General features: G+C 37.6%; 1 protein-coding gene across 3 annotated transcripts in view; it reads right to left on the bottom strand.

Annotated features, from left to right (window-relative positions):
* chst10 (carbohydrate sulfotransferase 10) overlaps positions 1–3,347 on the bottom strand; it is a 34,592-nt gene extending 31,245 nt beyond the window's left edge. For 2 of the 3 annotated variants that reach the window (XM_056767156.1, XM_056767165.1), the window contains exon 1: positions 3,139–3,347. Coding sequence is in view for 1 of the 3 variants with exons in the window: in XM_056767148.1 (XP_056623126.1) it covers positions 2,948–3,095 (148 nt within the window). In the remaining 2 variants the exon portion in view is untranslated. The other variant, XM_056767148.1, reaches the window with a different exon arrangement.
* Between the last annotated feature and the right edge of the window lie 9,064 nt (positions 3,348–12,411).

The raw sequence follows: 12,411 nt of genomic DNA, 5'->3' as shown, positions 1-12,411 counted from the left end.
TTTCGTTTTGTAACTGGTTCAGAAAAGAATATTTTGATGTTGGTTTTATTTCCAAAACTGTAGCACAAAAAAAGCTATTGAAATGAAACAATTAAGAAAAATCATGCAAAGATTGTGCAGTTTACCATTTATGCAAAGATATGGTGCCCGAAAATATTGTCAGTAAAGCCGGTTTTCAAAAAATTATACACGCCGTTGATAAGAGTTATCAGCTCCTGTCGCAAAGTTATTTTTTAAGAATTGTCACACCCTGAAATGTATTCCAAATACAAGGCCAGTGTGGAATGCGAGTTACAACAAGTAAAATACTACGTGACTACTTCCGACATGTGGTCAACAGAACATCAGAGCCTTACTTAAATTCAACGGTGCACTTTATTAATGATGAGAATATTCCAGAATGTGGAGAAGTTAAGAAACAGTCTGCTAGATGATCGAGATTTTTGGTCCATATCGCACAGCCCTAATTGAAATGTCAATGAACGTTGTTTAAAATTCAGAAATATGAATAAAATACACAAAATCTTACATGTCAACCTTAAAAGGTGTGTCTATAAACTTGTTCATACAACAAAATGTCCATGTTCCTTTTATGCTCATCAAATCAGGATAACGGCTATTGAATTGTATTCAAACCTGTTAACATATATATTTCTTAAACATTCAGCATTTTATCTCAACTTCAAAGGGTGTGTCCTGTCCTGTTACTAGTATATAGAACAACACTTAGATATTAGCTGAATTTGCAGAACTATAGCACAACACATGCTATTGAAATGTTAAAACATACTTAAATTAATGAGAAATCTAAATATGCTTTTATCTCAACTTTAGAAGTTATGTCTTGTTACTGGTTCCTACAAAAAACATTAAGATGATGATTGTATGCACAAAACTACAACACAACAAAAACTTTTTAAATGTAAGGATTGCGAAAAATCTCACAAAGCCTTTCACAGATTGTGCATTATGTTGCGTTGCCCCCTAGAGGAACATTTTGCCGTTGGTAAAACCTTGTTTGACGTTCAGATTATTTATTTTTATAAGGGTTCACAGAAAATCCTCTTTTGATGTTGGTTTCATCCATTAAACCAGAATCTAAATGTTGTTATGTGAAACAGTAACAAAACACACTCTTTTTAGAATTAATTAATCCAAATATCGGATTAGAAAACTCAAAAAAAGTCACTGTTTTGAGCGTTTTGCCTACATTACTCATTATCCAAAGCAATTTACAGAACATTTAGTGTACCCATGTCTTTCATCAGTATATGTCTTTTCTGCGATCAAACCCACAACCACTGTGTTGCTAATGCAATGTTCTACCAGTTGAGCTATAGAAACAATTGTTTTAATTGTTGTTTCAATAGCTCAATAATGATACCTGTCGCTAAATGTTCTTCTTGGAACCATTAACAAGTAACCACATTTAACAGTGGATTTCAAACAATATTTTTTTGACATTTTAATCACCTAGCATAATTTTGTTAATTTAATGTTCTTATTAACATCGTTCAAAAATATTCAGTTCAGGGTTTGTCAATGCTTGTTTTTACAGTATATTACAATCACTTAGGCAACATTTTGGAACCTTAATGCAATTTTGTAAAACTCTAGATACAAAACTCAAAACAGTCATCACTGTCCATTTTTTAAACATTGCATTGTGCTTTTTATAACTTTCACGTCAGAATAACAAGTTCAAAAACCAAGACACTGTCACTATGTAGTTAGTGCAGTCTACATGGTTCCTGAACATACCACACTGGATATTTTCAATATCTAAATATCTTTGAAAACATAAACATTGGCATGGTGAATGCAGCCCTAAAACTGGACTGCTTTAATACAGTTACATGCATCCAAAATTAAGAATTTATAATGATAGCGTTCAGCTTCATCACCCTCTAAAAAGACAATAAGAAATCCATTTATTGATTGTAATGACACAGAAATCCTGGGATGTTTCCACAAATGTACAGCATTTTAAATGTCAGAATTTTTCCATAAAACATAGGAGTATTTAGCATTGGCTCATGCTCCTGTCTGATAACGAGACCTGTAGTGTTTTGCAAATTCTTGATTTTATGATTTCAAATTGAGTGTAAAGCAGATAAATTGGTCTACTAAATGTAAATGTTAATTGACTGCAGTTATGTAAACTTGGTCTGAAAATTAGTTATATGGAGAAAAAGGCTTCAGTGAATGTACCCCATGTTTCTGTTTTTGTAATAAGACACATTCTTGGATATTGATTTGAAAAAAAAAGTTTAAACATCGATAGCACATCTTTTGAGATTATTTTACAATAAATGAATAAGATATTATCAAAAGTAATTGGCCAATGTATATTCTTTAGATTCAGGATTTTTAAATATATTTTATTTTCAATAATAAAGACACTATTATACCATTACTATTACTTTGTTCTGTTAAATACTATCCTAGTGTGTTTGTACGTTTTACAAACTTGCACTGTGCTCATGTGGTGCATCTGTGCCCTGGGAGATCCCAGTTTGAGACCCTGCCTGGCGTCCTTTCCAGATCATTTATCATTGATCACTGTAGGCAAAAGCCAGATTTCTTTCAACCGAATGGGAAACCATTGATCTTTTTTTCCGTTTCACATAGTTTGCATACGGTGCCTATTCAGCCAAGCGTAACCGGTTGAGCGTAAATGCTTGGCAGCGCATTAACAAATATTTAAACAACTAAACTTGTCATCTGTGTCGACTTCTGCGACCGCCCACTAAAGATCCTTTGACGTTATTCGCGAATGAATATTCGTCTAACATCCAACGTCGAATCAACATTATATCGGTTAATCCCACACACTACCACAAGTACATTACATAACGTTATAAAACAACAGAAAACCCTGTGGTAATTGTTGCAGAAATGTGACAGTTATTCAACAAAGTGATGCTGCTACAGGAATACTACATACCGTACAACAATATCCTGTGGTAAAACTCTCCAAAAACAACAACACAATACCATACAATTCCCACACAAGCTTTGTGTAAGACTTTTGATGTTTTCTTACGAGGAACACCACGGGATATTTTTAAAGGCATGCCTGGTCCACAAATCATTTAGAGCCCCTTTCTTCCCATCAAACACTGAATTCGGCCCAACCTTTTTAACGCAGATCAGAGCAAATTTCCTTTCTTCTGTTATCTCATCTAATTGAAGTGCCCAGTGTCATTAAGGTGTTTCATTCCTGTGGACCGTTTATTTCCAGCAGTGATGTTATGTTCTCCAACAAGGCATCTAAGAACGGTATACGTTAAAAGAAAAGAAAATAACATCTCTCATCGCAACCCTGTAACGTGCCCGGAGCCTGATTCGTTTTCCATACCCACGTGATCTGTGACATCAGAAGCTTCGTTTACGCAACCCCTGCGTGACTGCTTCATCTGCTATGGAAGGCCAAAAGACACAAAACGTGTAAAACCAAGGGTCTCATGATTTTGCCAAGTGGTTGATGACCTCGGGGCAACATATTTTGTTGATCTAAGGACAGAGGCATATTAAGACCTCATGGTGCCCGTGGGCAACAGCCCCAGAGGTGCCCCACATCCACCCACCTACCCACACGCAATAATCCACTCATTAAAATATTTATATATTAAAAGATTTTATAATAATTAAACTCAGCAATTTACAATATACTATTATACAAGAATTGCACATTTAAATTACACGTTTGTAGAATAGAACACAAAAAACAACTCTTTTCCATCAAGTATTTTTAACAATTAGGCCTACTGTAGTTAAGGGGCACCTGCTTTCTGTTCCTATGTTACATTTCAGGTTTTGATGTATTGAAAAAAAATCACAAACATTTTTTAACAGGTGTAAATGTTGTGCGTGCCACAAAGTGGGGGTACAGGGACACACACACACACTGTAGTTTGCATATATGTGTAACCGAGCGTTTTTGTAGGTTCTCCTGAAACTTGCATTAAAGAAAATAAGAAACAGATGGTTTGGGTCTGGTACATAACTCGCACATGTTATCCAACCGCACTCTAGTTCTTACTGCGAATGCCCACCCTGCCAACTACGGCGAGCCCCTATGGGCCCCGAAAACGGTATTGCACACACACTTACTACAATGAGAATGCACTCAGTATTACAAAATAAAAACACAATAAAATCTGTTACATATGAATTCACATTAGCAGGACAATTAAACAATGTACAGATGTTCAGGACATTGGGACATTAATTCACCAAATTGCATTCACCAGATTACAATGTATAGCAAGGTTATTCATAAAAATAACATGAAACGTTATTTTTACTATTTTAACTGCTATACAGCTATGCAAACGCTCTTTTTAAGTATGTGTACATTCATTGAATGCTATTGTGATGACAGCGTTCTTCACGTTCTTCACTGGTCCTTAAATAGTGGCCTTACCTCCACGTACTATTAGCATACATTATCGGCACTATAACATCTTATTTCTGATGGATGCCATCTATATAAACCTTTATAAATCAGTGCTAATCCCCGTATTTTTAGTCGCCACAACAACAATGCGCTCTGCACCTTCCAGCTTCCATCTGTTTGGAGATTAAAGTGTACACGGAAGACCACTCACCTCATAAGAGTTACTTGTGATTGGTTAAATTGCGGCTTTTTTGGTGCCTGTTGAGACCACTACCTGCTAGACCACTACATTTGTCTGTCAAGTATTCACAGAAGAGATGGGTTTTAAGCAGTTTTTTAACTGCTTTTTAACTGTAAGAGATGTGGTTGACCGGACCGAGTTAGGAAGAATATTCCATCAGGAAAGAGTTATGAAAGAGAATGAGCGGGAAAGCGATTTACTGCCCTTATGAGAAGGCAAGACAAGACGCCGCTGGTTTGCTGAACGCAGGGTTCTTGATGGGGTGTAGGAGTGCAGGAGAGTGTGAAAGTATGCCGGTGCAGATCCAGTGATAGTCCTGTAGGCAAGCATTATTCACTTGATTCTGATGGGGATTCAACCGGTAACCAGTGGAGAGAGATGCAAAGGGGTGTCACATGAGCCCTTTTGGGCTGTTTAAAGATGAGATGTGCTGCTGCGTTCTGAACCAGCTGGAGTGGTTTGATAGCCTTTGCAGGAAGACCAGCAATGAGAGCATTGCAGTAGTCTAACCTTCCTAATGTTTAATAAGGTATATCGGCATGACTGCGTTGTCTTTGCAATGCAATCATTGAAGGACAGCTGTTCATCAAATATGACTCTGAGGTTCCTGGCTGTTTTGGAAGGACTAATTAGGTACGTAACAGAAAGGGACCACCAAACAAAGGACTTGGTTGCCATCTGCATATTATTTTAAACAACATCAGTTTTCCACGATATATTTTAATATATCTCAGCAAAAATCAGTTTTTTTTCTCTCTCAATGGACAGTATAGACCGCAGTTGTGAGTTTATATCTCTCACAATTCTAAGAACAGAAATCAGATTTGTGAGATAAAAAAAAATGAAATTACCGATACAAATTACTTAAATACGGGACTTGAGGGAAACATGAGAAGAGTTGTTGATCATTCAGGTAAACACAGATATTAAAGATTCAAGGGAATGTACACTTTTTAATGTGACAATTTTTTTTTTGCTAAATTTGTGTTATGGAGTAATATATAAACTTCTATTTCATGAGATAGCTTGCTTTCAGAAAAGTGCTTAATAACATTCCGTCTTATTTTGTTAACATTATTCCAATTTACCATATTCTGCAAGGGGTATGAAACCTATGGACAGAACTGTAGTTTAGGATGCTTTTGCAGATTGCCAGTGTAACGAACACTCAATGGTCTCCGACCATGACTATTGGCCCATTGGACTTTATTTCCCATCATGCATCACACCCCGGCAGCCATCTTTGAACCTGTCACCCATTACACAGACACTATTTATATGCACATCCATCTTGTAGTGTTTATCAGGGGCCCGTTCTTCGTACGTCGCTAACTCGGTTAGCTGGATTTGATTGTTGACGATTTGGCATGATCTTGGATTGTTTGGTTCTTGGACGCTCATCCTGGACTTGCTGTCATAGCAACAGGTCCGTAAACTTGAACCTGCTCGGGAGCAGGCTTACTTCATGTAAACAGGATTAGATTGGGGCTTTATAAGCGTAGGTGATATGGGAAGTCAGCCATGTCTTGTCCGCTTTTACGTCAGGAATCAGTTGCTGAAGGTATCAGAATAATTCGAAGAGCTTTTCGAATTAATCGCGTTTTGCAATATCGTTTTTCTCTGGAGGGTGTAATCTACATTAGCAACTTGTTGGAGCCACACGTTAAATGTTCGACTCGTCGCAGTCGTGTTTTAACAACTGCACAGTTATTGGTGCCATAGACTGCACACATGTCCCCATCAAGGCCCCACCTCGCCCCAATGAAGGGGATTTTGTGAACCGAAAGGGATTTTACAGTGTAAATGTGCAAGTAAATTACTATTTCGATTATTAATATTCCAGATTAGCAATAAATAAAAAATAAAAAAGTAATGTAATCAAAAAGTATGCAGTTGACTGATTTCAAATGTTTAGATGGTGTGTGACTCCATGTTCCACATTTCAAATGTGGAAGGCACATGGCCTGCTTCTGTGCATGATTTTCAGAGAGTCACATTCATGCACATTATTTGAACGTGGTTAAAATGATTTAAAACTCACTGTATTACATCATTTTATTCTGAGCCTAACAAAACTGCATTTTCAGGTGCTTACGATGGGGTCCTGCTTGGGGACAGGGGCTATGCCTGCAGGCATTACTTCATGACACCATTCCCTGGACCACAAACCCATTACAATGCAGCTCTAGCCAGGACAAGGGCACGCATCGAAATGACCTTTGGCCAACTAAAGGGAAGATTTCAGTGTCTTAAGGGTCTGAGGGTTGCACCTGACAGGGCCTGTGACATTATTGTTGAATGTGCCATCCTTCATAATATTGCCACCATCAGAAAGGAGAGGACCCCTGTGGTGGAGGTGCAGCCTGATGATGACCTCCAGGCAGTGCACTTGGACCAACCAGCAGAGCTGCACAGGACAGAATTGTGGAAAACCATTTTTGAATTCTTTTTTACACATAAACCTTCATTAAATTAATAATAGAAGACAAGACAACATGCTTAGTTCATGGAGTTTTATTTCAATTATTGTTTCTCAAGAAAAGCCAGTGATGGTCATCTTTTGCCTGCAATAAGATATATTGTTATCCAAGGGCAGCAATAGTGCTCTTTGTGAAAAATAGGGTTTTAGCACTTACTCTGAAGTTCCTTTTGAAGCAACTCAATCTCTAGTGCCAGTTTTTTTCTTCTTTAAGGTGCCAAGTTCAATTTCTCCCCTTAATTTTAGCTTTTTAAGAGCAAAATACTAAATTTTCTGTTGAAGATTCCGTAAATATAGGGTACGGATATCCCCCTGTGCCATTAAAAAAATAAACTCAACACAAGCCTCATGTTAGAGAAAAAGGAAAAGTAGACTGCCCACCTCTGTATCACTTTGTGCTGTAGGCGTTTCCTCCTGCAACTCATATTGCAGTCGGAAATAATATCGACACACCTATAAATTAAATAAAGATATTTGTGCACTTACAAGTACTTCCTCCAAAGGACAGTCATCTGAGAGGGTTTCTTCACTGTCCTGTGCAAAAGAAAAATGGGTATTACAAAGTGTTGCACTTTCTTTCCTTTTGTTGTAAAGTTATAAATGTCCACTTACTGCACATATTTCAGCCACCACTTTCTTGGGAACAGGTAAAAGTGTTGGTGTATTATGCAAAACTACACAAAAGAGGAGAACTCAATGGCATTACAATACACTAGGAAAAAATATGATCAATAACATATTGCAAAATATTTTTACATTTGTTATGCAATTTTCACCATCACAATTCAAAGCAATTGACTAAATATTTATCTGTTGAAATGACTGTACCAGCCATTTGGATTACAGACATAATTTAACGCAGCAACAAATTATTTACAGTGTAGCAAGATGATTTAAAACTCATTTACCTGTGATTAAGGTGTTGCTCTTGGCTTTAGGTCTAAGGAAGAGCCCTTTAAAATGGGTCGGTTCTCATTTAGCCCAAGGGCCAGCTCTTCTGCAGGGGTATAATGTGGGGGTGCAGGACCATCACCTGTTTTTTTCTGCTCCGCCTTTTTTTTTGATTATAAATTATAATTATAAAATTATGATTATAAACAGACAAACACATCATTTAAACTGTTTTTGGTAACAGATACTAAACAGTAGAAGTAGAAAGGATTACCAGTTTGAAGAATATTCTTGTACTTCACTTTTACTTCTTCCCATGTTCTAGTGGGTCCTGAGCTGGCTCTGACATTAAGCAATTATTAAATTATTAAAATAAGAATACTGTAATAATAAGTGATATAACCCTAACATGGAACACTTACGCATTTAATTTGTCTGCTACTTTTTGCCAGCCCTCTCTCCTGGCTTTTGCACACTTTGAAGTGTTCCCTGGCGTTTAATTTTTTTTTTTCAAGATCAGCAAACCCTTCCAGTAATAAGTCTTGCTCTGTTGCGTTGAAAAACTGAGCGCGCTCTTTTGCCATGTGAGCAGCCAATAGCAGCGTTGCTGATCATTGTTTCTACTATCGATACATATCCCCTTTTAAACAAGCGCATGAACGCGCAATTATCTCAGATAACTCAATCCAGTGATACTAATCATATCCGGCAGGTGTGTTCGAAGAACCCAATTAGCCGGATCATGATTAGCACGATGATATCATCTCGGATGTGTCATTTGATCTCGGATGTAATAAGCGACGTACGAAGAACGGGCCCCAGGTCCAGTTTTTAATTTGTGCCTCTAGTTCTGACCCCTTGTTAAGTGGATGTTTTTGCCTTGTTTTGTTACAAGGCTGTTTGTTGTAGGTTTTCCCTGTGGATTTAACCTTTGTTCATTAAATTTCACCTACTTGTTTTGCACCTCATCACCAGTGGCATCGTTGTCCCTTGGGAAACTGTTACAGTCAGAGAATCACTGAATTCTCTAAACATTACTTACCTGTTACAGTTAATAGAAAGTTTAAATGAAATAAATGCCATTAAAGTTCCAAGTAATCACTTTGGTAATTTAAAATACCTTCGGAAGTAACTGTAATTTTCCTACCAACATTCAGAAAGTAAATGTAGTGAATTACAGTTACCGGTACTCAAATTTAGTATTTTAAATACTTAACTAAGTTACGTTTATTTTTTACTCCCCAGCCCTGTGGACGTGTAATGCACTATATGCACAATTCAATTCAATTCAATTCAAGTTTATTTATATAGCGCTTTTCACAATGTGTATTGTTTTAAAGCAGCTTTACAGGGGCAAACAGGAAAAACAGATAAGTTAGAACACAGCACAGTGCATGGTGTTTATACAACGAGTAAGATCATTCTAATAATAATATCTAATTTATAAATAAATAAATAAATGAATGAATGCAGTCTCCCGGTTAGCAGGCCAACACTGCCCTGCTGTGGCGAGGAACCCAAACTCCAATGATTGATTAATGGAGAAAAAAACCTCGGGAGAAACCAGGCTCAACCAGATCCCCTCTGACGTGTCATAGCTGCACACAAACTGGTGACATGTGATTTTAGTTTAGCATTTAATACCAAATATTGTAACTTCAGCATTAATAAGACAAATAATCCGTCTTTGCTCTTGGCTGGGGATGTAGTGGTCTGAGCTGGGATGGTCTGATGGTCATATTTCTCTTGGCTGGTGGTGGAATTGCCTTAGATGGAGCTGGGATGGTCAGTCAGTCTGCAGCTGTAGCTGGCGTAATCTCAAATTGGGGATGGGCATCTGTCAGTCGTCTGGACACGGTGGAACTTCTTCTTACCTCGGGATGGGCATCCCGAGGCAGAGGCGGAAAGAGAATAAAGAGAATAATTAGCGTAGCTGCTGTTCATTAACTATGCATTAAGTGAAAGCTTGGCTGAAAAGATTTTCTGATTTTCTTGTCTTTAATCTAGATTTAAATTGGGAGAGTGTGTCTGACCCTCGAATAGTATCAGGAAGGCTATTCCAGAGTTTAGGTGCTACGTATGAGAAAGCTCGTCCCCCTTTGGTGGATTTTGTTATTCTAGGTGTTATCAAAAGTCCTAAGTCTTGAGATCTTAGAGAGCGTGATGGGTTGTAACGTGATAAAAGCTCAGTTAAGTAAGTAGGTGCTAAACCGTTCAGGGCTTTGTAAGTAATTAAAAGAATTTTAAAATCAATACGATACTTAATGGGTAGCCAGTGAAGCGATGATAAAACTGGGGTTATGTGATCGTATTTTCTTGACCTAGTAAGAACTCTGGCAGCTGCATTCTGAACTAACTGTAGTTTGTTTATCGATGATACAGGACAACCACTAAGTAGAGCATTACAATAGTCAAGCCGTGAGGTCACAAATGCATGAATAAGCTTTTCTGCGTCTGCAACACATAAACTATTTCATAATTTGGCAACATTTCTAAGGTGGAAGAAGGCTGTTTTTGAGATGTGATTTTTAAATGACAGGTTGCCGTCTAATCTAACGCCTAGGTCTTTAACTGTATTTGTTGGAGAAACAGTGCAGCTTTCAATTTGCAGGCTGTAGTCGGAGATATTCTGTTTACTTGATTTTGGTGCTATAAGTAATATTTCTGTTTTGCTAGAGTTTAAAAGGAGGAAATTACTAGTCATCCAATGTTTTATGTCCTCGATGCACTCTGCCAGTTTGGATAGCTTAAAGGAATCATCTGGTCTTGATGAGATATATAGCTGAGTATCATCTGCATAACAGTGGAAGCTAATTCCATGTTTTCTAATAATGTTGCCGAGGGGCAGCATGTATATGGAGAAAAGCAAGGGTCCTAAAACCGATCCCTTAGGTAATCCATAATTTACTTGCGTAAGATTTGATGATTTCCCATTTAAATGGACGTATTGATGTCGGTCTGTTAAGTAAGATCTGAACCATTGCAGTGCCTGTCCCTGAATACCGATATAACTGTGTAAGCGATCTATAAGTATTTTATGGTCTACAGTATCGAAAGCAGCACTAAGGTCAAGCAGGACTAAGAGTGAGATGTTACCTTTATCTGATGCAATAAGGAGGTCATTTGTAATTCTAACGAGCGCAGTTTCAGTGCTGTGATGCGGTCTAAAGCCAGACTGAAACTTTTCGTTCATGTCATTATTTTGTAGGAAGGTACACAGTTGAGTTGACACTAGTTTTTCTAGTATTTTAGACAAGTACGGTAGATTTGAAATTGGTCTATAGCTTACAAGTTCATTGGGGTCTAAGTTTGGTTTTTTGATGAGAGGCTTGATTACAGCCATCTTAAAGGGCCCTGGGACATGTCCTAGATTAATTGACGAGTTGATTATGTTACCAATGGGCTCAATTACAGCAGGTAGTAACTCTTTTAATAAAGTAGTCGGAATGGGGTCTAATAAGCATGTCGTCGGTTTGGATGTTGCAATTATTTTAATTTACTCTTCCTGATTTATAGGAGAAAAACACTCTAGCTTTTCTTTTTGGGTGACGGTTGAAACTAATTCTTCCTACACACTTGGAGGTTTGGTTTTAGCTATGTTGTCTCGTATTATTTCGATTTTCTCAGTAAAAAACTTCATGAATTCATTGCTACCAAGGTGCGGCGGAATACCCAGGTCAGGTGGAGTCTGTTTGTTTGTTAGTTTAGCAATTGTACTAAATAAAAACCTTGGATTGTTTTTGTTATTTTCTATGAGGTTACGGAAGTGCTCGGCTTTTGCCGCTTTTAGTGCCTTTTTGTAACAGCTTGCACTCTCTTTCCATGCAATTTTAAAGACCTCTAATTGGGTTTGTTTCCATTTGCGCTCCAGTTTACGCGTTTCTCTTTTTAAGGCGCGAGTGGTGTTATTATACCAAGGTGCCGTGATCTTTTCATTTATCCTTTTTGACTTCATATGTGCGACAGCTTCTAATGCATTAGAGAAAATGGTGCCCATGTTGCTGGTCATGTCATCGAGCGATTCTATATTAGTTGGAAAGGTTATTAGAGGAGTCAGATCTGGCAAGTTCTTTACGAAACTATCTTTAGTAGTTGAGGTGATTGTTCTACCCTGTCGATAACGAGATATACAACTGATTTCTGCAGTGCGCAGTGTACATGTTATAAGATGGTGATCGGAAACATCGTCGCTTTGAGGTATAATATCGATATTGGTTAGATCGGCTCTGTGAGATATAATCAAGTCTAGGGTATGATTAAGGCGATGAGTAGGACTATTGATGTATTGTGTTACACCACAAGAGTCTAGTAGCTCTTTAAACGCCACAGCTAATGGATCGTTAGCAATATCTACGTGGATATTAAAATCTCCAACAATCAGTACTTTATCGACGTTAA

The sequence above is a fragment of the Triplophysa dalaica genome, chromosome 2 (genome assembly GCF_015846415.1).
Source record: "Triplophysa dalaica isolate WHDGS20190420 chromosome 2, ASM1584641v1, whole genome shotgun sequence".
In the NCBI taxonomy this organism is placed as follows: domain Eukaryota; kingdom Metazoa; phylum Chordata; class Actinopteri; order Cypriniformes; family Nemacheilidae; genus Triplophysa; species Triplophysa dalaica.
This window is presented reverse-complemented; position numbering and strand designations above follow the sequence as displayed.